The sequence below is a fragment of the Elephas maximus genome, chromosome 20 (assembly GCF_024166365.1).
Source record: "Elephas maximus indicus isolate mEleMax1 chromosome 20, mEleMax1 primary haplotype, whole genome shotgun sequence".
Classification (NCBI taxonomy): domain Eukaryota; kingdom Metazoa; phylum Chordata; class Mammalia; order Proboscidea; family Elephantidae; genus Elephas; species Elephas maximus.
In genome coordinates this window covers 76,631,216-76,658,342 of record NC_064838.1, presented here as the reverse complement: position 1 = coordinate 76,658,342, position 27,127 = coordinate 76,631,216, and the positions used below count along the sequence as shown (strand labels likewise).

At 38.9% G+C, this 27,127-nt stretch overlaps 2 protein-coding genes and 1 pseudogene across 2 annotated transcripts; all 3 read right to left on the bottom strand.

Annotated features, from left to right (window-relative positions):
- Positions 1 to 811: 811 nt before the first annotated feature.
- On the bottom strand, positions 812 to 1,750 carry LOC126063704 (olfactory receptor 4P4-like). Its single transcript, XM_049862110.1, has one exon. The coding sequence runs from the start codon at positions 1,748 to 1,750 to the stop codon at positions 812 to 814; it is 939 nt and encodes a 312-aa protein (XP_049718067.1).
- Positions 1,751 to 12,325: 10,575 nt separating this feature from the next.
- LOC126063703 (olfactory receptor 4P4-like) lies at positions 12,326 to 13,310 on the bottom strand (annotated as a pseudogene).
- A 7,624-nt stretch (positions 13,311 to 20,934) lies between these two features.
- On the bottom strand, positions 20,935 to 21,873 carry LOC126063702 (olfactory receptor 4P4-like). The gene has a single exon (XM_049862109.1). It carries the CDS (start codon positions 21,871 to 21,873, stop codon positions 20,935 to 20,937), a length of 939 nt encoding a protein of 312 aa, XP_049718066.1.
- Positions 21,874 to 27,127: the final 5,254 nt, after the last annotated feature.

Here is a 27,127-nt window from a genome sequence, read left to right as displayed (position 1 = left end):
GCAGTTTCCTTTGCAAACAAGATACTTATTTTCATCATTATTTAGTAAAAATACTTTTGAATTTTCTACATAGCCATTTTTTCTTACAAAAACAATATTTTATTGTTCTAACACTACGTAAATATATATATATTTTTGTTTTTAGCATTTCTTCAGCAAATTGGAAAATCATGAGCTAAGTGAAAAAAGTGGTTCTAAATTTTTTATCCTCTTTTTTGGATGGGAAGTGCAGAGAGAATAATGGGCAATATATCCACAACCAAACCAGTGCTGTCGTGTAGAAACCCACTCTTAGTGACCCTACTGGCCAGAGTAGAATAGCCTTATACGTTTTCCAGGGCTGCAATCTTCACAAAAGTAGACAGCCTCATCTTTCACCAAAGGAGTGGCACTGGGTTCAAAAAACTGACCTTTGGTTAGCAGCTGAACGCTTAACCAGTGGGCCAATATGGGCCCTTTAAATCTGGGATGGAAGATACCAATGGAGCATAGGTAAATTTGGAGATTCATTGGAACCAAAGCAAAGAGAGGTTAGAAATGTGGGCCCTGAAAAGCAACCTATGGACAAAATCCAAAGAAAAAAATACCAAAGAAAAGAATAAAAGTTGAACTCAATTTCGCAGGAACAATGTCAATAAGAAACAGATTAGTAAAGAAAGAAGAAGGTAGTTCAAGGTAAATTATAGTATTAATGAACGGATTGATGTCGGTGCCTAAGCTTATGTCTCTCAGGGTCAGCTCCTACTTTAACAAACTTAAGATGGTGCAAACTCACTTGGATAGAGTGTGCAGTGAGGAGTAGACGTGCCTTTCAGTCCTTTCTCCTTCCAGTAAAAAGTGGATTCTGGCACCACACTTTCCTCATGGCAGTCTTCATCTCCAAGTTTCTCAAAGTGTAGATCAGAGGGTTGAACATGGGGACAATGATGGTGTAGAAAAGAGCAAATACTTTATCTTCTGGAAAAGTTGCAGCTGGTCTAATATAAATGTACATGATAGGCACAAAGAAGAGAACCACAACTGTTATGTGGGAACTGCAAGTGGAAAGAGCTTTACTGCGGCTTTTGGCAGGGTAGACCCTGACGGTGTACAATATCAAGAAGTAAGACAGCATCAGGACAACAAAATTCACCAAACCCACCATGCCTGAATTGGCGACAACCAGGATCCCGACGCTGTATGTGTCAGCGCAGGCCAATTTCAGCAAAGGATAGACATCGCAGAAGTAGTGATCTATCTCATTGGGGCCACAGAAAGGTAAGTTGATAGTGAGGAGGGACTGCACAAAGGAATGCAGAAATGCCCCAGTACAGCAAGCGAAGACCAATACATAACACTTCCTCCTGCTCATGATGACCGTGTAGTGCAGGGGTTTGCAGATGGCCACGTAGTGGTCATAGGCCATCACTGTGAGGATGAAGATTTCAATTCCCCCAAAGAAGTGCAGAGGAAAAAGCTGTGCCATGCAGGTAGTATAAGAAATTCTGTTCCTTTCTTCCAGTAAGTCAGTGAGTAGCTTGGGCGTCACCGTTGAGGTATAACACAGCTCTGAGAGAGCAAGATGATTAAGAAAGAAATACATGGGTTGATCTATTAGCTGACTGTAAGTGATGGAAATGATAATGAGCAAGTTTCCCATCCAAATAGCTATATAACAAAATAAGAATAATAGAAAGCACAAGCTTTTAATTTTCTTATTCTGGGAAAGTCCCAAAAGTAAAAATTCAGTGACATTATTGATATTTTCCATGGTCTGATGCAGTGTATTCTCAGAGAGTGTAACTGGAAAAAAGTGACAAGTTAGCATTAGAAATATTCACTAAGCATAGTGTGAATCAGAGTACAGTAGTAACAAATTAAGTTATTCAATCAGCTTTTCTGTACTGATTCATTCTAAACCTGTACTTGCAGGTTTACCCTGTAGCTTACCATTCTAATCAGGTTACTTTAGAGAGTGAAATGGAGTGATAGCAATAGTTATAATAGTTCAAGACATAAATTAAGATTTACACTCGCCCTATGTATGGGATGCAAAAGTGAGCTTAGAGAGGATGCGTTTCTTGTCCTGAAGCAGCTTGCCTTCTTGATAAGTTGAAAAAGAGCCAGGGTGAAGTGTGCTATTGTAGGTTCAAATCCTGTTTTTATTTAAAATTTTGATATTCCACTTATTGTGCATTTTTGCATCATTTTAAAATATTTCATACACCTTTTTAGCTCAGTAACGAAGACACACCACAACTGTTATGTGGGAACTACACATGGAAAGAGCTTTGCTGTGACTTTTGGCAGGGTAGACCTTGATGGTGCACTATATCAGGAAGTAAGACAGCATCAAGACAACAAAATTCACCAAATCCATCATGCCTGAATTGGCGACAACCAGGGTCCCAACACTATATGTGTCAGTGCAGGCCAGTTTCAGCAAAGGATAGACATCACAGAAGTAGTGATCTATCTCACTGGGGCCACAGGAAGGTCAGTTGATAGTGAGGAGACACTGCACTAAGGAATGCAGAAATGCCCCAGTACAGCAAGCAAAGATCAATACACGACACTTCCTTCTGCTCATGGTGACAGTGTAGTGCAGGGTTAGACAGTCTCATAAAAGAAAATAAAACTAAAGGGGCAAGTACTAGGAGGCAGGAGGGGACAGCATAGCTGCTAAAAGGGAACTCAGTGTTGAGAAGAGAGTGTTGACATGTAGTGGGGTTGGTAGACAATGTCGTAAAACAGTATGTATACTGTTTAATGAGAATCTAGTCTCTTCATTAAAAGAAAAAATCATTAAAGTATTATTTGTCTTGATTATTAAATTGTTTGCATCTAGGGTAAGCACCACCTTCGACTCATGCTAAGCCTGACCCTGTGTTGAAAGCTTAATCTTTATTTACTACATTATGAAGGACAATAAAAAAAGATATGATAGCTTTTGAAGCCTAAGTGACTATGATAGTTCTTCTATTCTTGGAGTTATTCTAGGAACTTTCATGTTAGTTCTTTCTGCAATCCGTGTTTTTTCACCCAAAAAGCCAAAGCAGAGATAAATTTTTCCCAACAGCTTCCAAGTTGTCCCCTTTTACTAGTACTAATTCTCCACTGAAGCAAGCCCTTCTTTTTTCAGTGCAATTCACCTATTCTCTCTAAGCACTCCTTAAATGTATTCCACATTGGTGCCCAGGAGGCTCTGACAGTAAAATGTCTAAACCCATAACATCATGCTATTAATTACGTACCGTATGCTTCTCACACAAGTAGTAGCAAAATAGGAAGGGAGCAATCAATCTCCACTTTAGCGCGTCCCTCAATTTCTTTGACTTGTGCCTCTTTTTCTCTACAGTTATCTTTCCTCGTTTACCTAAAATGCAAAATGCAAGCCACTCACTTCGTTCATCTGTCAACTCCAGTATCTCCTCTAATAATCCCCCTATATGCACTGAATACAACCATTATTTCCTTCACGAATTTCTCAAAAGTATACAAAAAAAAAAAAGCTTTATTTTGACATCTGCCCCAGGACAGGACAGGAATCATTCAATAAATTTTACTTAAATAATGAGAAGTTATTTTTTGAATGTTTATAAAACTTGTAAAAAAGACAGCAAATGACATTTTAAAAGGATTAAAATCAATATATTTATAAAGAAAAAATTAAATTGGTGTTATCTAGATATACTTATATGTGTATGTATATTTCTTCTGTTTGATGCAATGTTTATTCCCTATTAAATTTTCACTTACCAGGCGATTAGCTCATAAATAAATTATTTTAGCTCTGAGTCAAAGGCAGTGTTCAGAGCTTACAGTGCAGTCAGAATAAATGCTTACCATCCACACTATCCACACTAAACATTAATAAATTTCACCATCCAATCAGCTTTGGTTGGTCCTGGGTATAGTACTTCACTGTATTCCCTGAAGACAGGAATATTCTCCCCAGATTTGTATAATAATGGGAAATAAACATCATCACCAACATTTACATTGAAAACCCTTTTTTTTTTTCTATCCAAAAGTTGTATCCTCTGTGGTCTCGGAGGTGGAAATTACATATAAGTTTGTTGTTTAATTTTCCATGGAATTTGAAGTGAAATAACTGAGATAAAGTTATCTCCTTCCTTGTTTTCACTTTTTTTTTTTGTGGGAGGAGAGATATCCCAAAGGAAATGGCGGCCAGATGTGTCACTGAAACTGGTTTTATGCTTCTCAAGTTCTGAGCACATACGTATGTCATGGTTAATAATTCCTTATACCGTGTGGATTTTGATCACAATCCAATGTTCCATATTCATTCAGTATTGATAGGCCATAAAGCAAGTGCTTTATGTTGTAACTAATTCTGAGGAACCAGTGGGGTGTAAGGTCTGAGCAGAGACAAAATGGAATGCCAAAAAAAACTTAGGGCAGGGAAATTGAACCCAGGATTTGAATTTTGGTTTACCCCACAATAAGTTGTTTGAAAAGTGAGTGGAATACTTCCTGTGTGTTATTTCAAGTGCTAATGGCCGCATTTTGCTCCAGGCCCTGCAGTGGCAACCAGTTCCATGTAGGTACAAACTTACAGCCCTTCTGCTTGTTCACCCCTGATCAAGAAACTCCTGCTGATGTCCTTGGGCTTATCTGACAGCAGCTTGGGATACTGCAGGCACCCACAGGACATCTGTGGAAGAACAATCCGGAAGTATGTGGAAGTTACAGCCTGATGAGGCACACTTGACCTGTAAAGACAATGGGATCTGATGCATAAATATGTCCCCTCTTTGTCCTCAGGCAGACATTCTGAGATAAGTTTCATAAGGTTTCCAAAGGTCTCTCAGAAGAGATGTCTGTCACCTACAGCATGGCCGATGATAAGATTCATCTTCATTTTGGCTCTCTTTCCTTTCCTCCTTTATTCCATATGTCCCATATTCCTGCCACCTGGGATCATTTCCCAAATAAACCACTTGTAGGTAAGTATTGCCTCAGGCTCTGATTGTAGGGAAACCAAATCCACTTTAAAAAAAATTTTCTTTTTGGTTTAGCCCACCCTCTCAGTCCACTCAATTTTTGTTTAGAATTGACAGAGTTGATCACCTTTTTCTCCTAGATGTCTTCTGTGCCTTGAATTAAGTGGTAGTAAATCAACTCCTCATAGCGACTGGTCAGAATTAATTCAACAGCAAGGGGTTTGTTTTTTTTTAATCAACTCCCCATCTTACCTCCCTTGGAGTTTCTGGCTGAGGTCACACGGATCTCTTATTGTCTATCATCTTAGATGCCCTCTTCTTGGCCAGGCACACTTTGCCTTTATACTAACAGTCTACTCTTTTTTGTTAAATTCATTTCTTCCCATGGATTCTGTACACCTGCAGTGACAATTAAAAAAATACAGTTTATTCAAATTTTGTTTTAATATAAATACCTTTCAATAAAAAAAATACACATTGTAGACATTTTAGAAAATTCAGACATTTATAGAGGAAAACATGTTACCTAAAATATTCCAAATTGAAGGTAACATTTTTTTTTTTTTAATTTTTATTAAGCTTCAAGTGAACATTTACCACTCCAATCAGTCTGTCACATGTAGGTTTACATACATCTTACTCCCTTCTCCCACTTGCTCTCCCCCTATTGAGTCAGCCCTTACAGTCTCTCGTTTCGTGCCAATTTTGCCCTCTTCCCTCTCTCTCTATCTTCCCATCCCCCCTCCAATCAAGAGTTGCCAACACACTCTCCCGAGTCCACCTGATTTAATTAGGTCACTCTTCATCAGCATCTCTCTCCCCCCCACTGACCAGTCCTTTTCATGCCTGATGATTTGTCTTCGGGGATGGTTCCTGTCCTGTGCCAACAGAAGGTCTGGGGAGCATTGTGTCTGGGATTCCTCTAGTCGCAATCATACCATTAGGTGTGGTCTTTTAATGAGAACTTGGGGTCTGTATCCCATTGGTCTCCTGCTCCCTCAGGAGTTGTCTGTTGTGCTCCCTGACAGGGCAGACATCGATTGTGGCCGGGCACCAACTAGTTCTTCTGGTCTCAGGATAACGTAGGTCTCTGGTTCATGTGGCCCTTTCTGTCTCTTGGGTTCTTAGTTGTCGTGTGACCTTGGTGTTCTTCCTTTGCCTTTGCTCCAGGTGGGTTGAGACCAATTGATGTATCTTAGGTGGCCACTTGTTGGCATTTAGGACCCCAGGAGCCACAATTCAAAGTGGGATGCAGAGTGTTTTCATAATAGAATTATTTTGCCCATTGACTTAGAAGTCCCCTCAAACCAAGTTCCCCAGACCCCAGTCCCTGCTCCACTGACCTTTGAAGCTTTCATTTTATCCCGGAAACCTCTTTGCTTTTAATCCAGTCCAATTAGGCTGACCTTCCTTGTATTGAGTGTTGTCTTTCCCTTCACCCAAAGCAGTTCTTATCTACAGATTGATCAATAAAAACCCTCTCCCTCCCTCCCTCCCCCCTTTGTAACCACATAAGTATGTGTTCTTCTCCGTTTTTGCTATTTCTCAAGATCTTATAATAGTGGTCTTATACAATATTTGTCCTTTTGCAACTGACTCATTTCGCTCAGCATAATGCCTTCCAGATTCCTCTATGTTATGAAATGTTTCAGAGATTCGTCACTGTTCTTTATCGATGCGTAGTATTCCATTGTGTGAATATACCACAATTTATTTACCCATTCGTCCGTTGACGGACATCTTGGTTGCTTCCAGCTTTTTGCTATTGTAAACAGAGCTGCAATAAACATGGGTGTGCATATATCTGTTTGTGTGAAGGCTCTTGTATCTTTAGGGTATATTCCGAGGAGCGGGATTTCTGGGTTGTATGGTAGTTCCATTTCTAACTGTTTAAGATAACACCAGATGGATTTCCAAAGTGGTTGTACCATTTTACAATCCCACCAGCAGTGTATGAGAGTTCCAATCTCTCCGCAGCCTCTCCAACATTTATTATTTTGTGTTTTTTGGATTAATGCCAGTCTAGTTGGTGTGAGATGGAATCTCATCGTAGTTTTAATTTGCATTTCTCTAATGGCTAATGATCGAGAGCATTTTCTCAGGTATCTGTTGGCTGCCTGAATATCTTCCTTAGTGAAATGTGTGTTCATATCCTTTGCCCACTTCTTGACTGGGTTGTTTGTCTTTTTGTGGTTGAGTTTTGACAGAATCATGTAGATTTTAGAGATCAGGCGCTGGTCTGAGATGTCATAGCTGAAAATTCTTTCCCAGTCTGTAGGTGGTCTTTTTACTCTTTTGGTGAAGTCTTTAGATGAGCATAGATGTTTGATTTTTAGGAGCTCCCAGTTATCTGGTTTCTCTTCATCATTTTTGGTAATGTTTTGTATTCTGTTTATGCCCTGTATTAGGGCTCCCTAGGGTAGATCCTATTTTTTCTTCCATGATTTTTATCGTTTTAGTCTTTATGGTTAGGTCTTTGATCCACTTGGAGTTAGTTTTTGTGCATGGTGTGAGGTATGGGTCCTGTTTCATTCTTTTGCAAATGGATATCCAGTTATGCCAGCACCATTTGTTAAAAAGACTATTATTTCCCCAATTGACTGACACTGGTCCTTTTTCAAATATCAGCTGCTCATACGTGAATGGATTTATATCTGGGTTCTCAATTCTGTTCCATTGGTCTATGTGTCTGTTGTTGTACCAGTACCAGGCTGTTTTGACTACCGTAGCTATATAATAGGTTCTGAAATCAGGTAGGGTGAGGCCTCCCACTTTCTTCTTCTTTTTCAGTAATGTTTTCTTATCCGGGGGTTCTTTCCTTTCCATATGAAATTAGTGATTTGTTTCTCTATCCCCTTAAAGTATGACATTGGTATTTGGATTGGAAGTGCGTTATATGTATAAACGGCTTTTGGTAGAATAGACATTTTTACTATGTTAAGTCTTCCTATCCATGAGCAGGGTACGTTTTTCCACTTAAGTATGTCCTTTTGAATTTCTTATAGCAGAATTTTATAGTTTTCTTTGTATAGGTCTTTTACATCCTTGGTAAGATTTATTCCTAAGTATTTTATCTTCTTGGGGGCTACTGTGAATGGTATTGATTTGGTTATTTCCTCTTTGTTGTTCTTTTTGTTGATGTAGAGGAATCCAAGTGATTTTTGTATGTTTATTTTATATCCTGAGACTCTTCCAAACTCTTCTATTAGTTTCAGTAGTTTTCTGGAGGATTCCTTAGGGTTTTCCATGTATACAATCATGTCATCTGCAAATAGGGATAGCTTTACTTCCGGGCTGGGATGCTGCTTTCCCCGTTCCTGGACCAGTCACTTCCTCCCGGGGACTTCTCCTTCCGGTGCGCCACACCTCTCGCACGAACTGGGTGGGCGTCACCAGCACGGCCAGGTGGGCCCGCCCCCTGGGCCAATTCAGGGTAATAAAAATGGACCCCGTGCTCACACCCCGCCCACACGCACCCAAATCCCATCGGAATGGCTCCCCCTCTGGGACGCTGCTTTCCCCGCTCCGAGACCAGTCACTTCCGGGGATTTCTCCCTCCGGTGTGCCACGCCACACGTGCGGACTGGGTGTGCGTCCTCCTGCACGAACGTGTGGGCCCCGCCCCGGGGTCACTTTAGGGAAATATAGCTGACCCCCCCCACTCGGGCCCCGTCCGCTTCTCGCCTAAGTCCCAGCAGGACGGCTCCCCAGCTGGGACGCTGTTCTCCCCACTCCCAGATCAGTCACTGCCTCCTGGGTGCTTCTCCCTCCGGCTGAGCCTCTACGCCACCCGCGCCAACCAGCTAGACTTCCTCCCGGGATGGGTTCAGGGGGGGAAGGGGTGGGCCCCCATTCTGTGCCATCTGCCCCCCTGGGCTCTGCCCCAGATCGGGCTCCGAAGGTCACCTGCCTGGTACGCTGGCTCCTGGTTCTGAAAACAGTCGCTGTCTGCCCATGTTTGTTCGTTTTCTGTCTCTAAGTCTGTGCTTGTTGTTCAGAGTTCGTAGATTGTCATGTATGTGATCGATTCCCTTGTTTTTCCGAGTCTTTGTTGCAAGAGGGATCCGCGGTAGCGTCCACCTAGTCTGCCATCTGGGCCCCGCCTCTCGAAGGTAACATTTTTGACAATTTATATTTCAGGGAATTTTTTTCTTAACTTGGATTTTAATTTTAACATACTTTATAATATACAAAGTTACATATGTCCATAGTTGTTATTAGTTGGTGCCAGTTGACTTCAACTCATGACAACCTTTTGCATAACAAAATGAAATGATCCTTCATGATCTTTAATATGTATGAGCCCAATGTTGTGGCTATGTGTCAGTCCATCTTTATTGAGGTTTTTCCCTCGATTTCGTTCGCACTTTATCAAACTCGATGTTCTTTTTCAGTGCTTTGTCTTTATTGGTAAAGCATCCAAAGTAATAAACAAAGTTTTTTCATTTTCACTTGTAAGGAGCATTCTAGTTGTATTTCTCCTAAGACTGATTTGTTTTCAGTCCACGGTATATTCAGTAGTGTTCACCGACACAATTCAAACTCATCAACATGTCTCCTGTCTTACTTTTTCATTGTCAAGCTTTCTCATGTATATGAAGCACTTGAAAATACCAAGGGTGGGTCAGGTACACCTTGGTCATCAGAGTGACATCTTTGCTTTTTAATACTTGTTTAAAAGGCCCTTGTTGCACAGTGGTTAAGAGCTTGGCTGCTAACAGAAGGACGGCAGTTTTAATCCACCAGCAGTTCTTTGGAAACTGTGGGATAGTACTGCTCTCTCCTGTAGGGTTTTTATGAGTCGGAATCTACTGGATGGCAATAGGTTTGGTTTTTGTGACTGCTATGCTCAATACAGTACATAAGTGGTTTTTTGAATGCTGCTTCCATGGAGCTCCTGGGTGGCACAAATGGTTAAACATTTGACTACTGTGAAAAATAATCAAAACTCACCAAAATATGAACATAATATTTATTCTGAGCAATTATTCTGTATTCATAGCTGTAGGCTGTATGGATTCCAGAAGAAGCAAATGGCTCCAAGAAGCTAGCTACTGTGGAGCTTATAAAGAGAACAGGAGGGAGACATGCAGAAGATTAATTATTGACTAATCTTAACATGATTGATTGAAGCCTACCCCCCACCCCCTTTACTGAGATCAACTGCTATCAGTTTATTCCTGCCTGTCTGCTAATATTTTTGCCTTCATCCACCTGCAGGCAAGAGATTTTGATATTTATATTAAGAGGTAATTGTTTGTTGACTATTCTTTTCTAGCAGCTTAAGACAAATATACATTGCTCTAGAGCAGTTTCTGGCAGGATTTTTATGGTTGATGTTTGATTTTGTGGATAAGAAAAAGCTTAAAATCAAAGTAAGATTCCTGTTATTAATTTTCCTCTTCAGTACTACTAATGGAAATGTTGCCCTTTTGAACTCGCACAGAGAAACCTTGGAAGAAAGGCCCAGTGATCTGACTTTGAAAGGTCACAGCCTTGAAAATCCTATGGAGTGTAATTCTATTCTGCAACACTAGGGGCCCCCAAGAGTAAGAAATGACTCAATGGCAACAAGTTTGGGTTTTGGTTTTGGCTTCCATGTACATTGATTTGTCAAGTAAGTAGAATGAAATCACTGACAAGTTCAAATTCTTCATTTATTATTATGTTGTTTATAGATATACTTGTGCAGATTTTTGTTTTCTCACATTCATGAATATATATGTAACATATGTATAATCCTGTTATCTGGTACATTCTGGTACATTTCCTTCCAACCTTTTTCTATATATTTATAAATGGTTGTGATCGTCACTTCCTAACAGTAGTGGGGTCCCCATACTCTCAGACTTCAATAAAATTCAAATGTAAAGTTTGTTCATGAGGCTCTGCTTTCTAGGGCTTTTTATGAAACCAAATATCTTAACTTGGGTTTCCTAAGAAACAGAGACTAAGCAAAATCTTATTAGCTGAAAGTCAGGCATGAGGTAAAATGGAAATAAGACAGGTAAGATGAGAATGTGAATTTCCTACTGTTCACAGTTTGGCATCAAAAGAAAATGTTTCTTCCACCCACCGGATTATCTTCCCAGAAAGCTATTTTATCTCAGACGTTCCACTTGAAGGAGGAGGAGAGAATGTCCCACTGTCCAATGTCCATTGGTCAACAGTGTCTCTACAGTCCTTAAATCCCCTCAAACCTGAATCACACGTGCGGGAGCCTGAACAGGGCAACCTTAACCTGTGTTAAAAGATGAAGTGCAAGGGACAGGTGAGGTGCTGGGATTTTTAAGTTTTTGCATTTTTATTTATTGAGCTGAAATTTAACCTAAAATTAACTGTATTAAAACATACAAATCAGTGATATTTAGTATATTCACATTGTTGTGGAGTTATAAATTTATTTATTTATATTTTATATTTACCAAAACCAAACTCATTGCCGTCCAGTCGATTCCAACTTACAGCGGCCCTATAGGACGGAGTACAACTGCCCCATAGAGTTTCAAGGAGCGACTGGTGGATTCAAACTGATGACCTTTTGTTTAGTAGCCGTAGCACTTAACCATTATGTCACCAGGGAGTACATACTTTATATTTAGTTATTATATATTTATATATTATTTTTCTTTTCTTTCCTGTTATTTTTATTTTATTTTCAATAAGTTTTTTTATATATAATGTATTTTACTATCTTATCTTTATAAATCTTTATATTACAGATTATTCAGAGGTATTAGAGCCTGAATACCACTAACACTGAAATTAACATTGGCCAGACATGTCTGCCAAGGTTTTTGGGATATTGTATATCCCATTGTTGGGGAGAGGATGAGAATAGGTAGGCAGAAGCATCTTGTCCAGTGAAAGCAGAAACATGTTGCTGCTTTTTTTTATATTCTTTTTTAAGTGCTTTCAACCTTGTTTATGAAAACTGAGTATCTAAAGGTGTTAAATGTTTCACTAATTTACCTATTTGCCTGAACTAGAAAATCCACCCTCCTATCTTCTGCTCTTTGATGCTGGGACAGGGAGTATAAAACTATCTCTCTCCTCTGCGAGGTGGCTTCCTGTTCCTATAAAGAGGGGTTCACTAGAATGAGATTAAAAATTAAGAGACGGGGAGAAGAGACTGCATTATAGTGTCAAAGTATGGAGAACTTGAAGCAGGTATCTGAGGAGAATAGAGTAAAAATGAATGCAAAGTGTATATCAAAATTTTCCTAAAAGCAAGAGGTTTGGGCGAATGCTAAATATATTGAGCTCTGACCTGTGGTTGTCTTTCACATAATCTCATATACATTTTATTACCATTCTACATCAATTTTAAGGCTCAGTGTTGATCTTTAAAGTGAAATTTAAAATGCCCTTCATGCAAACTACTTTCCTTCCAAAAATAATGGAAAGTACCACATCTTCTTTATGGCATTCTTCATCTCTGCATTTCTCAGTGAGTAGATCAGAAGATTGAACATGGGACCAAGGATGGTGTAGAAAATAGAAAGCACTTTATCTTCTGGAAATATTCTACCTGGTCTAAGTTAAATGAAGGGAACAGGCACAAAGAAGAGGACTACTGTACTGTTAATGTTAGACCTACAAGTTGAAAGATGCTTGGTACAGCTTTCGGCAGGGTACACCCTGGTGGTATATAATATGGGAACATAAGACATCACCAAAATCATAAACGTCACCAATGAAATCAGATCTGAGTTGACAATTATCAGTAAACCAATTTTGTGTGTATTGGTGCAAGCCAGTTTCAGCAAAGGATACATATCACAGAAGTAGTGATCTACCTCATTGGGGCCACAGAAGGGTAAGAAGGTAGTGAGAAGAAATTGACTGGCAGAGCATATAAATGCCCCAGTACAACAAGCTATGACGATTGTGTTACACCTCTGCCTGGTCATGATGACAGTGTAGTGCAAGGGCTTACAGATGGCCACGTAGTGGTCATAGGCCATCCCTGTGAGGATGAAGATCTCGATGCCTCCAAGGAAGTGAATGATAAAAAGTTGTGCCATGCAATTATTATACAAATGGTCTTCCTTTTTGCTAGAAAGTCAGTCATCAGTTTGGGTGTCACTGTGGATGTGTAGCAAAGGTTGGAGAGAGAGAGGTAGTTAAAGAAGAAACACATGGGTTGGTCAATTAGCTGACTGCATGTGATAGAAATCATTAGGGGCAAGTTTCCCATCCAAATAGCAATGTAACAAAATAAGAGTAATACAAAGCAGAGAATTCAAAGTTCTTGTTTTGGGTAAGGCCCAACAGAGTAAACAGTGACCTTATTCCTACTTTCCTTGATCTAATGCAGTAACTGCAGTTTTTTTTAATGCAGTTAAAATAAATAGCAGTCATCTGAAAAGACGTAATTTATAAGTCATTGTAAGAAATGTTTTTGTATAATATTGATGATACAACACATATTATAAAAAGTATGTTTAATTGAATTGATGGCCATGTTTCAGAAACTGAAAATCTTTATTTAATAAGAGTATTTTTTTCTGGTTAGTCTCATGATGATTTCCTTAAATATTTCAGGATATCATGTTAAATATTGATATTCATATGAATGAATGCATTCATTCAATCATATTAAAAAAAAATACTAGGCACTAATCATTTTCCAAGTCCAGTGGAACATACATCTAAGTTTTAGAAAAGATGTAGCTCTGAATTCTTACTAACTCAAAATTTGTTAAAGATGCAAGTTTTTGTTTAATGATGTAGAAGCAAATTCAAAGTTTTAGCAGCGCTCACTAGTTGAAAATATTGTGGTTGTTAGTCAGGATTGACTCCTGGTGACCCCATGAACAACGGAACAAAACTCTGCCCAGTCGTGTGACATCCTTACGATTTATTGGGGTGTCAGTTCCATTGTGATTCGTAGAATTTTCGTTGGTAATTTTTGGAAGCAGACAGCCAGGCCTTTCTTCCTAATCTGTCTTAGCCTGGAAGCTCAGCTGAAACCTGTTAGCCATCATAGCAACACTCAAGCCTCCCCTGAGAGAAAGCTGGTAGCTGTGCATGAGATGCACAGGTTGAAACTCAAATCAAATCTTCAGCATGAAAGGCAAGGATTCTACCACTGAACCACCAGTGCCTCACAGTGGAATGTATGCTACCTCAAAATTATTTTATTGTAAAATAAAATGAAAAATTTACCTGATGATAAATACATATTTAAAAAGTATACAATAAAAGCTGTCTGTAAGGGGTCCATATGATTGGTTTGGCTATTTTTTTGATTGCTCGTTTGACATTTTCACAGCGATTTGTGAGGGTAAAACGCCGAGATTTTAAAACCGAAATTTTTTTCTTTCTACAGGCTGTTGCTACTGTTGTTAGTTGCCCTGGAACCCATACCTACTCATTTTGTCCCCATATGTGCAGAGTAGAACTGCTCCACTGGGTCTTCGAGGCTGTGGCCTTTCAGAAGCAGATTGCCAGGTTTGTCTCCTGAGGCACTTCTGTTGTGGTTTTGTGACCACAAGTCAATTCCAACACATAGTGACCATGTAGGACAGAATAGAATTGCTCCATAGGGTTTTCTAGGCTGTAATCTTTTTTTTTAATCTTTACAGGAGCAGTTCCTCAGGTCTTTTCTCCCTTGGTGACTCTGAAGGCTTTGAATCTCCCTCCAACCATTAGGTTAGCAGATGAACACTTAACCTTTGCCCCACCAGGGATCCAAGGCTCTACTGGGTGGTTCAGAACTTTTGGGCTAGTAGTCCAACACAAGGAGGTTTCTGCCGCCCAGGAGCTCCTATTTCTACAGGTAGTTCAATTAAAATTATATACTTAACAACAAAATAAAGTGATAGTTAAAAAGTGGAGCAGAAGACAGTTTTACATTTTTTTGCCTCTTGACTCACCATATCCTATTTTTCAGGTGAATTTTCTCACAGTTTTTGAAATTGGAAGTGCATTTCTGTTTCCACATTTTTGTAACAATTTATCGATTTGCCATAAAACCCTAAAGAATCCTAATACTGCCTAAAACAGAGAGAAAGTTCATAGATAGTTTATGGGGAAATGTTTATGGGTAGACAAATAATTGGGACCTGGACAAAATTACTGAGTTATACCGCAGTGTGCGAATTTGGATACTACTCATTTTATCTCCCTGAATTTACCTTATTTGTAAAATGGGGTAACCTGCTCAGACTTTGCAAAAATGGTTGTGAAGCTCAAACAAATCGAAGAATGACCATTATTTTATAAACTATGGAAGCATTAATGTTTGAATTTATTATCTAAATGTTACTGTTACTAAATTAATGTTCTAACAGTTGTCAATAGCACAGCACAATAAAATTTACTGCCATATAGAAAATAAAATTGCATAATCCTAAATTCATTTTGACTAGGAAGTGAACTTTGAGATCCACTAGTCAAATCCCTTCATTTTAAATAGAATGGATTTTTGTCAAAATACATATATAGAATAGATAAAGGCAGTTTGAATCTCCGCATCAATCAGTAAATATTACATTAAATTAACAGGAACAATTTATGAAAACTTAGCCATTGCAGTTGGTGTTGACCAAAGCTTCTGATAATTTGGAAACATAACATAAAATTGATGACCACATCATCCAATTAGCTGTATAATTTTAGGCCTCAGAATACATCATCAGGTTTTTACCCCTTTCCTTAAAATTTATAGTACATATTCTGTCCTAATTTTGTAGCTATATTTTCTTATCAACTTAATTTTAAATCCCATCCTTACCTCTCTATTTATAGATTAAGTTAACTATGTTTTCCTCCAAATTAAAAATTCCATTGCACTGAAAATGGAAACATAAACTGTTAAATACGTATATGTGTATATATATATATATATATTTTACAAGGTGATTTTATACAGTTTATCTGGTTTCAGAAAAAATCCATGGATGGAAGTATACTTCCCAGCAAGAACTAGGAGGTACTTCTCTGAACAAAAGCAAGCTGGGTGTTTTTATAGAAAACAAAGGGCAGGGAGAGAGAAAGAAAAAAAAAAAAAAAAAAAGCAAAAGAAACCACTGTTCATAATTAGGTCATGCAGAGCAAAATGTACAAAACCCTAAACGTTTAATTTGTCTCTTCAGCAAAGTCTGTTTAATGTCTGAACTAAAACTTGTGAGTAAGCACACAAATCAAAACACCTATGCTAGCGGAAATGTTTTTTGTGTATAACAAAGAGTGATAGGACATTCAAAACGGGGCTTGAGGTAGAAGCATCTAAGCTGCTTTAAGGCTTTCACTCTTTACAGAGCCTTTTTGACTCCAGCAGGTCCAGAGGTTTAAATACAAATTTAACAAAACAAATGAATTTATTTCTGTGGTAAAATTTTATGATTTAGAATTAGCTATTTTTTTTTTATAGGCGAACCATTGAGAAGGAAGGGTTCTTAGCACACCTCCAATTTTACTGTATAAATATTTCCTCACCTATAAATAAAATGTCTATTTTTAATTTTTTAAATAATAATTAAAATACAGTTTGTACAGCTGCTAAAGTAACGGCATCTTAATTTGAAAGGACATAAAACCATTATTTTAATCATGTGCACAGGAAAAAAAAATCTGAATTATTTCCCCCGTATCCTTCCCCTGACAATAAAACAAGATATTATGTCTCAAACATGAAATTTAGCCTCTGCAGAAACTAAGGTTATTGGAGAACTCAGAAAAAGCCAATCAGTTTGCATTTATTGATAGAAAATTAATATCCCTGCTAGTTCAATGCTTTCTGATATTCTAACCAAAAAATGTCACTAAATAATTGTATGAATCTCCAATTTTCTCCATTTCTAAAGCCACAGAAGAGGCTTTATTTCCTTCTTGGCAATTCTTCCTTTTCATGTCACCTTCCTAGTAGACCAATGAATGATTCATCATGTATAAACTCCCACCTATATTTGTATTTTATATTTCTAGCTCCCTAATAATAATGACAATTTCAGGCTAAGGAGCCCTCGTGGCACTATGTTACCTTTCTACATGGTGGGGAAATCTGGTTATTATGATTTCTATCCCAAGCAGCTGACTAACTAACCAGCCCATGTACTTCTTCCTTAGTTGCCTTGCTCTCTCAGACCTTTTCTACACCTCCACTGTGACACCCAAACTACTGACCAATTTACTGACAGAAAGGAAGATCATTTCCTGTAAAAACTTCATGACACAGCTTTTTACCATGTGTTTTTTCACAGGTGCCCTGTGAGGCTTCCATCCTCACAGGAATGGCCTATGACTGGTCCATCACCATCTGCAAACCACTGCACTATGTCATCATGAGAACAGGCAAAAATGTAACTCAGTTGTCATAGTGTCATGTGTGCTGGGGGGTTTCTGCATTCCCTTGGTCTATTTCTTCTTAACAATTGCTTTACCTTTCTGTGGCCTCAGTGAATTAGATAACTATTTCTATGATGTCTACCCTTTGTTGAAACAGGCCTGCACTGAGCAGATAAAATTGTTTTCTTAGTCATTGCCAATTCTGGTCTAATGGGACTAGTGATCTTCCTATTTTTGATGGCCTCCTATGTTATGATAATGTATAATTTGAAAGCACACTCTGCAGAGAGCCACTACAAAGCACTTTCCACTTGCAGTTCCCACATCACTGTTGCAATCTGGCTTTTTTGCATCTGTCATTTGTAATTATAAGACCTGCAACAACCTTTCCAGAATATAATGTGTTTACATTTTTTTACACAATTATCGTCCCCATGCTCAACCCTCTTGTCTACACACTTAGAAACATGGAGATGAAAATGCTATAAGGCAAGTGTGGTGCAATCAGGTGTTTGTGGAAAGAAAGCAAATGATTTGAAGGGCAAAATAAGACTCGCATGAATTATCATCTCATGATAACTCCAGACCATGTAAAAAAAGCCAAGCCTTGAACTACAGCTTGCCATCACTGAAGTTCCTCTTTCAGTTCCTTTCCTGACTTGCTTCCCTAGTTTTTATTCTTTACTAGATTTTAAATTCCATGAAGGTAGGGGTATGTTACGTTTATTTCATTGCTTTTTTCCTAGTAACAAGCAAACTTTATTGCATATATTAGAAACTCAATAATTATGTATTGAATTAAGATATGAAATTTTTTTGCATAATTCTGATTCTCATACACTAATGTAATCATCCACATATTTCAGTAACACATTTGGACATTAAACATCACCACAGTGTTGTCATTTATTCCACTTCACTGATTTTTCTACTTCTGTACACGCTGGCTTCATACCTGTGACTGTGGGCAAGAAAGGCTTCTCCCACGGTTCAATCAGCCAACGGCCAAGTCAGCCAGCCCAGACACTGAAGAAACAGGAAACATAGTACTGGCCCAAGGCTTTTGGAGTGATTTAGGTTTATTTACGTATTCTTCTCCTGGTATTATAACAGAATCTGCATATATGATAACAGACCTCTGTTATTCATGAGGTCTGTTCTTACAGGAAAAATAGTCAACCTACATTAAAAATAGTCAAATCATGCAGACAAACACACACACAGACACATCAAGTTAAAATTTCTTACAGAAATTCTCTTTTTTTTCTAAAGGTTCTTTAGATGATTTTGGAAAAAGCTGGATGACAAAATGCCCTGACGGTGTATACCCCTTTATACATTTAAAAATCTATTTTAAAGCCTTCCATCTTAAACCGCTTTTACATGTTTTCATAACACTAATCACTGTGTAATTTTATAGGAAACAAAATATTGAATAGTTGCAACAAAAGGAATTCAAGTCTCGCAAATCATAGGCTAATGAATCCTCCGTCCCCCAGGATCTCTCTATATAACCCCAGGACCTAGAAATATGTACCCATTTTATAAATATGTCTCTTTGTTAGTTTGGGTGATTTTTCTAGTACAGTTATGTTGTTATGGTAAAGTCACATCTTACAAATAATATCAATTATTCATGGTCACAAAGCTAATAAATAGTTAAGATGTGCTTCAACTGTCCAGCCTGCAAGATACTTAATCTATCAGAGGCGATTGACAGCTGAAATTCACAAAGAGCGGAAAAACATCTCACGTGCATACTACAGCACTGGGTGGGATGCTGTGTAGAACATAATTCCCCATGCCATCTAAATCATTTCCCCTTTTCCTCTTACCTACTACTTTTCCCAACATTCATACTTCTTTCTCACAAGTTCAATATGCCTAAAAATTGCCTCCATTGTCCTGCTTGATATGCCATGGATGCTGCTACCCTGGCTGGTTTGACTTTCAATCTATATGATTAATGAGGACAGCGCACTGGAAACAAACTTATCAAAATACATAATATTTTTAAGTAAATATTTTATACAGTTTATAGAATTTTTGTTATTGATAATATACACAGCAGAATATACATCAATTCAACAACTTCTCCATGTACAGTTCAGTGACACTGATTGCCTTCTTCGTGTAGTACAACCATTCTCCCTCTCCTTTTGTAAGTTGTTGCTCCTCTGTTAATATAAACTCACTGCCCCCTAAGTTTCCTAGCTAATATTGCAAGTTGATGTCAGTTTCATCCCATATAGATAGATCTTAAAACAGCACAAAGCTCAAGGCAGAAAAATAAAAAGTTTTAAGTAAAATATTTTCATTTATCTAAATTCAAGTTGAAAAAAATTGTAGAATAATATTGATAAAATATATAGAACCCATTTGGTAATGTGGATCTGTGAGCTACACTTTCTCATACAGAAATATAAGATGGACTTTTTGTTTGTTTCTTTTTTGTTTTTGTTGTTTTTTCTTTACTTGACTACTTAACTGCCTCTAGAGCTTTTAGTTTGATGTTAGGAAAAGTTTTAATCCTCTGAGTTCCTGTTAACTCATCAGTAAAATAAAGTAGATAATTAAGTCATCATTTCAAAACTACACTTTCTGTAGCTTTTCTTTAGGAGAAAAATATTTTCACAAATACCTTGTGCTCACTGAAATAAGTTATTATGATGTTACATTATAAGGTTATTTATACATGTATGAAGATAAGTGGCAAAATTGTTATGCTTATAGTTCTTAGATTATAAAAAATATTTTTAGAGTACAAAGGGAATTCAAATAAAATATTTACGTTAAAATCTTTATTTAAATATCATTTTCCAAAAGTTCATTTACAGATACTAGTAATAATTACAACAATAATAAAACAAGGTTAAGAAGTTTCCTTTGTAAGCACAATACTTAATTTCATCACTATTATTTAGGAAAAATACTTTTGAATTTTCTATATAGTTATTATTTCTTACATAAATGGTATTTGATTGTTTAAACACTATATAAATATATATATATTTCTGGTTTTAGCATTTTTTCAATGACTGTAGAAAGTCAGGAACTAAGTGAAAAAAGTGGTTCTAAATTCCCAATGCTCCCTTTTTGATGGGGTATGCAGAGAGAATAATAGACCATACATCCACAACCAAACAAAATGCCGTCCAGTAGAATTCTACTCTTAGTGACCTTACAGGCCACAATCGAATAGCCTTATAAGTTTTCAAGGCTGGAATCTTCACAAAAGTAGACTATCACACCTTTCTCCCATGGAGGGGCTAGTGGATTCAAAAAACTGACCTTTGGTTAGCAGCTGAGCACTTAACCCCTGGGCCAATAGACCCTATGGGCCGTTTAAACCTGGGTGGAAGATACCAATGGAGCATACGTAATTTTGGATATTCATTGGAATCAAAGCAGAGAGGTTAGAAATGTGGGCTCTGACTAGCAACCTATGAACAAAACCCAAAGAAAAAAATACCAAAGAAAAGTTTAAAAGTTGAACTCAAAATACCAGGAACAATTTAAATAAGAGACACAGATCAATAAAGAAACAAGAAAGTAGTTCAAGGTAAATTATAATATTAATGAACTGATGTCAGTGGCTATGCTTATGTTTCTTATGGTCAGTTCCTGCTTTAATAAACTTAAGATGGGGCAAACTAACTCGAATAGGGTGTGCAGTGTGGAGTATATGCACCTTTCATTCCATTTGCCTTCCGGTAAAAAGTGGATTGTGGCACCACACTTTCCTCATGGCATTCTTCATCTCCGTGTTTCTCAAAGTGTAGATCAGAGGGTTGAACATGGGAGCAAAGATGGTGTAGAAAAGAGCAAACACTTTATCTTCTGGAGAAGTTGCAGCTGGTCTAATATAAATGTACAGGATAGGCACAAAGAAGAGAACCACAACTGTTATGTGGGAACTGCAAGTGGAAAGAGCTTTGCTGCGGCTTTTGGCAGGGTGAACCCTGACGGTATACAAAATCAAGAAGTAAGACAGCATCAAGACAACAAAATTCACCAAACCAATCATGCCTGAATTGGCGACAGCCAGGATCCCGACACTGTATGTGTCAGTGCAGGCCAGTTTCAGCAAAGGATAGACATCGCAGAAGTAGTGATCTATCTCATTGGGGCCACAGAAGGGTAAGTTGATAGTGAGGAGGGACTGCGCAAAGGAATGCAGAAATGCCCCAGTACAGCAAGCAAAGACCAATACATGACACCTCCTCCTGCTCATGATGACTGTGTAGTGCAGGGGTTTGCAGATGGCCACATAGCGATCATAGGCCATGATTGTAAGGATGAAGATTTCACCCCCTACAAAGACGTGCATAGCAAAAAGCTGTGCCATGCAGCTAGCATAAGAAATTCTGTTCCTTTCTTTCAGTAAGTCAGTGAGTAGCTTGGGTGTCACCGTTGAGGTATAACACAGGTCTGAGAAAGCAAGGTAATTAAGAAAGAAATACATGGGTTGACCTGTTAGCTGACTGCAACTGATGGAAATGATTATGAGCAAGTTTCCCATCCATATAGCTATGTAACAAAATAAGAATATTAGAAAGCACAAACTTTTATTTGTCTTGTTCTGGGAAAGTCCCAAAAGTATGAATTCAGTGACATTATTGATATTTTCCATCGTCTGATGCAGTGAATTCTCAGAGAGTATAACTGGAAAAAAGTGACAAGTTAGCATCAGAAATATTCACTAGCATAGTGTGAATCAGAGTGAGTATAGTAATAACAAGTTATTCAAGCAGCTCTTCTACACTATATTTAAAGTCATTAATTCTAAACCCTGTACTGGTAGGTTTATTACCATATAACTTACTGTTCTAATCAGGTTGTTTGGAAAGTGAATTGGAGTGACAGTAATAGTTATAATAGCTCAAGGCAAAAACTAAGATTTACAGTCGGCCTATGGATGAGATGCAAATGTGAGCTTACAGAGAATGCATTTCTTTTCCTGGAGTAGCTTGTCATCTTGATAGGTTGAAGAAAGACCAGGACCAGGTGTGCTATTGTAGGTTCAAATCCTGTCTTTATTTAAATTTTGGTATACCATTTATTGTGCATTTTTGCATCATTAAAAAAAAATATTTCATATACCCTTTTAGTTCAGTAATGAAGTCCCTCCTGAGATTCAGTCTTCAGCCAAAGCTTAGACAGTCCCGTAAAAGAAAACAAGGCTAAAAGGGCACAGTAGCCCAGGGGCAAGTACTAGAATATAGAAGGGGACAGGAGAGCTGGCAACAGGGACCTCAAGGTTGAGAAGGGAGAGTGTTGACAAGTTGTGGGGTTGGCAAGCAATGTCTTAAACAATATGTGTACTAACTGTTTAATGAGAAGTTGGTAAGCACACTAATCATTAAATATTTCATTAAAATATTATTTATCTTGATTATTTAGTTGTTTACATCCAGGGTAAGTATCACTTTTGACTCATGCTAACCCTGACACTGTTAAAAGCTTAATCTATATTAACATTATAAACCCAGTGTACAAAAAAAAAAAAAAAAAACATTATGGAGAGCAATAGAAAAGATAGGATAACATTTGAAGCCTAAGTGACTGATAGTTCTATTCTCGGAATTACTCTAGGAACTTTTATGTTAGTTCTTCCTGCGATCCATGTTTTTTCACCCAAAAAGTGAGAGCAGAGATGAAATTTTGCCAACAGCTTCCAAGCTGTATTCTCTTAATAGTCATAATTCTGCACCTTAACAACAACAAAAAAAAAAACCAGCAAGCCTTTCTTTTTTCTGTACAATTCACCCATTCTATTCCCTCTAAAAAAAAAAAAAATATGCACTCCATGTTGGTGTCCCGGAGACTCTGATACTAAAATGTCCAAACCCATAACATCGTGCTATTAATTACCTACTGTAGGCTTCTCACACAAGTAGTAGCAAAGTAGAAAGGGAGCAATGAATTCCACTTTGAGCATCCCTTAATTTCTTTGACTTGTGCCTCTTTTTCTCTATAGCTATCCTTTCTCCTTTACATAAAATGCAAGTCAGTCATTTTATTCAGCTATCAGCTTCTTCAATATCTCCATTAATAAGCCCCATATATGCACCGAATACAATCATTATTTCCTTCATGAATTTCCCGATATTATACAAAAAAAAAAAAAAAAAAAAAGCTTTATTTTGACATCTGCCCCAGGATAGGACAGGAATCATTCAATGGATTTTACTTAAATAGTGGGAAGTTATTTTTTTAAATGTTTGCAAAAGCTTGTAAAAAAGAGGGCAAATCACATTTCAGAAGGATTAAAATCAGCATATTTTGAGAGAAAAAATTTAATTTATATTATCTAGATATATGTGCACGTATAGATACACAAAGTTAATTTCTTCTGTTTGATGCAATGTTTTTATTACTATAAAAAAAAAAACTATAAGTTGGTTGAATTTTCATTTACCAAGCGATTTCCTCGTAAATAAATTCTTTTAGCTCTGAGTCAAAGACAGCATTCTGAACTTACAGTGCAGTCAGAATAAATGCTTACCATCCATGCTATCCACACTAAACATTAATAAATTTCACCATCCAATCAGCCTTGGTTGGTCCTGGGTGTAGTCCTTCACTATTCCCTGAAGACAGGAATATTCTCTCCAGATTTCTGTAACTAATAGGAAATAAATGTCATCACCAACATTTATTTTGAAAATGCTTCTTCTTTTTTTTTTTTTTCTATCCAAAATTTGTATCTGCTGCGGGTCTCAGGGATAGAAATTACATGTAAGTTTGGTGTTTAATTTTCCATGGAATTTAAAGTGACTTAACTGAGATATAATTACCCCATTCTTCAGTCTCCCTTTTTTTGTGGGAAGAAAAATCTCCCAAAAGAAATGTTGGGCAAACGTGCCGCTGAAATTGGTCTCATTCTTCTCAAGTTCTGAACGCACAGGTATGTCAAGGTTGATAAATCTTTATATCTTGTGTATTTGGATCATAAACCAATGGTTCATATTCATTCGATGTTGATAGGCCATAAAGCAAATGCTTTACATTGTGGCTAATTCTGAGGAACCAGTTGGTGGTGAGGTCTGAGCAGAGGCAAAATGGAAAACGCCAAAGCAACGTTAGGGCAGGGACATCGGACCCAGGATGTGAATTTTGGTTTATCCCATAATAAGTTGTTTGTTCGGGTTTAAGTTGTTTGAAAAGTGGCTGGAGCGCTTCCTGTGTATTATTTCAAGTCCAAACGGCTCCACATCTCACTCCAGTCCTGGCAGGGGCCAGCGGTTCTCTGCAGGTGCGAACTACAGCCTTTCTGCCTGCTCGCCGCTGCTCATCCACATCTCACTCCAGTCGTGGCAGAGGCCAGCGGTTCTCTGCAGGTGCGAACTACAGCCTTTCTGCCTGCTCGCCGCTGCTCATCCACATCTCACTCCAGTCCTGGCAGAGGCCAGCGGTTCTCTGCAGGTGCGAACTACAGCCTTTCTGCCCGCTCGCCGCTGCTCATCCACATCTCACTCCAGTCCTGGCAGAGGCCCTGGTTCTCTGCAGGTGCGAACTACAGCCTTTCTGCCTGCTCGCCGCTGCTCATCCACATCTCACTCCAGTCCTGGCAGAGGCCAGCGGTTCTCTGCAGGTGCGAACTACAGCCTTTCTGCCTGCTCGCCGCTGCTCATCCACATCTCACTCCAGTCCTGGCAGAGGCCAGCGGTTCTCTGCAGGTGCGAACTACAGCCTTTCTGCCTGCTCGCCGCTGCTCATCCACATCTCACTCCAGTCCTGGCAGAGGCCAGCGGTTCTCTGCAGGTGCGAACTACAGCCTTTCTGCCTGCTCGCCGCTGCTCATCCACATCTCACTCCAGTCCTGGCAGAGGCCCTGGTTCTCTGCAGGTGCGAACTACAGCCTTTCTGCGTGCTCGCCGCCGCTCATCCACATCTCACTCCAGTCCTGGCAGAGGCCAGCGGTTCTCTGCAGGTGCGAACTACAGCCTTTCTGCCCGCTCGCCGCTGCTCATCCACATCTCACTCCAGTCCTGGCAGAGGCCCTGGTTCTCTGCAGGTGCGAACTACAGCCTTTCTGCGTGCTCGCCGCCGCTCATCCACATCTCACTCCAGTCCTGGCAGAGGCCAGCGGTTCTCTGCAGGTGCGAACCACAGCCTTTCTGCCTGCTCGCCGCTGCTCAATACACTCCTGTGGTGGCCTTGGGCTTGTCTGACTGCAGCTTGGGGTGCCGCGGGCACCCGCGGGACATCTGGGGAAGTGCAATCTGGAAATATGTGGAAGTTACAGCCTGCTCAGCCACACTTGACCTGTAAGGACAATGGGACCTGATAGAAAAATAGGTCCCTTCTTTGTCCTCAGGCAGAGACGAGTTTCCTAAGGTTCATGGAAGGTCTCTCAGAAGACACATCAGTCATCAAGGGCGTGGCCAACGATATGATTTATCTTCATATTGCCTCTCTTTCCCTGCTTTATTCTTCCTGTCCCACATTCCTACCACTTGGGACTATTTCCCAAATAAACCACGCTATGTAAGTGTTGCTTCAGGCTGTGAATGTAGGGAAACCAAGATTCTTGTTTAGTTCAGTTCAGTGCTTCAACCTACTCAAATTTTATTTAGGATTGGCAGGTTGATTTTCTTTTTCTCCTAGATGTCTTCCGTGTCTTGAAATAAGTGGTAGCAAATCATCTCTTCCCCTAAACTGCCTTAGAGTGTCTGACAGAGTTCACATGGATCCCTCATTTCTGTCATTTTAGATACCTTGTCCTTGGCCAGGCACACTTTGCTTTTATACCAATATTCTACTCTTGTTTTGAAATTCCTTTCTTCTCGTGGATTCTCTCTACACCTGCAGAGATAATTTTGAATAAAATGCTTGATTCAAATTTTGTTTTAATATAAATACCTGTCACGGATTGAATTGTGTCCCTCAAAAATATGTATCAGCTTAGTTAAGCCATGATCCCCAGTATTGTGTGGTTTCCCTCCATTTTGTGATTTTCCTACGTGTTATAAACCATAACTTCTGCCTGTGGCTAAAGAGGATTAGGGTGACATATAACACTCTTGACCAGGTCACATCCCTGAACCAATGTAAAGGGAGTTTCCCTGGGGTGTAGCCTGTACCACCTTTGATCTTATTGTTGTTGTTGTTAGGTGCCCTCAAGTCAATTCCGACTTGTAGGGACTCTATGCACCACAGGGTGGTCCTGCGCCATCCTTACCATCATTGTTATGCTTGAGCCCATTGTTGCAGCCACTGTGTCAATCCATTTCTTTAAGGGTCTTCCTCTTTTCTGCTGACCCTGTACTTTAACAAGCATGATATCCTTCGCCAGGGACTGATCCCTCCTGACAACATGTCCAAATTATGTAAGACACGATCTCGCCATCCTTGCTTCTAAGGAGAATTGGGACTGTACTTCTTCCAAGACAGATTTGTTCATTCTTTTGGCAAACCATGGTACACTCAATATTCTTCATCAACAGCACAATTCAAACGTGTCAGCTCTTTTTGGGTTTTCCTTATTCATTGTCCAGCTTTCACATGTATATGAGGCAATTGGAAATACTATGGCTTGGGTCAGGCGCACCTTAGTCTTCAGGGTGACATCTTTGCTCTTCAACACTTTGAAGAGGTCCTTGCAGCAGATTTGCCCAGTGCAATGAGTCTTTTGATTTCTGGACTGCTGCTTCCATGGCTGTTGATTGTGGATCCAAGTAAAATGAAACTCTTGACAACTTCAATCTTTTCTCCTTTTATCATGATGTGGCTTATTGGACCAGTTGTGAGGGTTTTTGTTTTCTTTATGTTGAGGTGCAATCTGTACTGAAGGCTGTGGTCTTTGATCTTCATTAGTAAGTGCTTCAGGTCCTCTTCACTTTCAGCAAGCAAGTTGGTGTCATCTGCATAATGCAGGTTGT

Excerpts from the sequence above, each read along its gene's own strand:
- LOC126063702 (XM_049862109.1), bottom strand. The coding sequence starts at position 21,873 with ATGGAAAATATCAATAATGTCACTGAATTCATACTTTTGGGACTTTCC.
- LOC126063704 (XM_049862110.1), bottom strand. The coding sequence starts at position 1,750 with ATGGAAAATATCAATAATGTCACTGAATTTTTACTTTTGGGACTTTCC.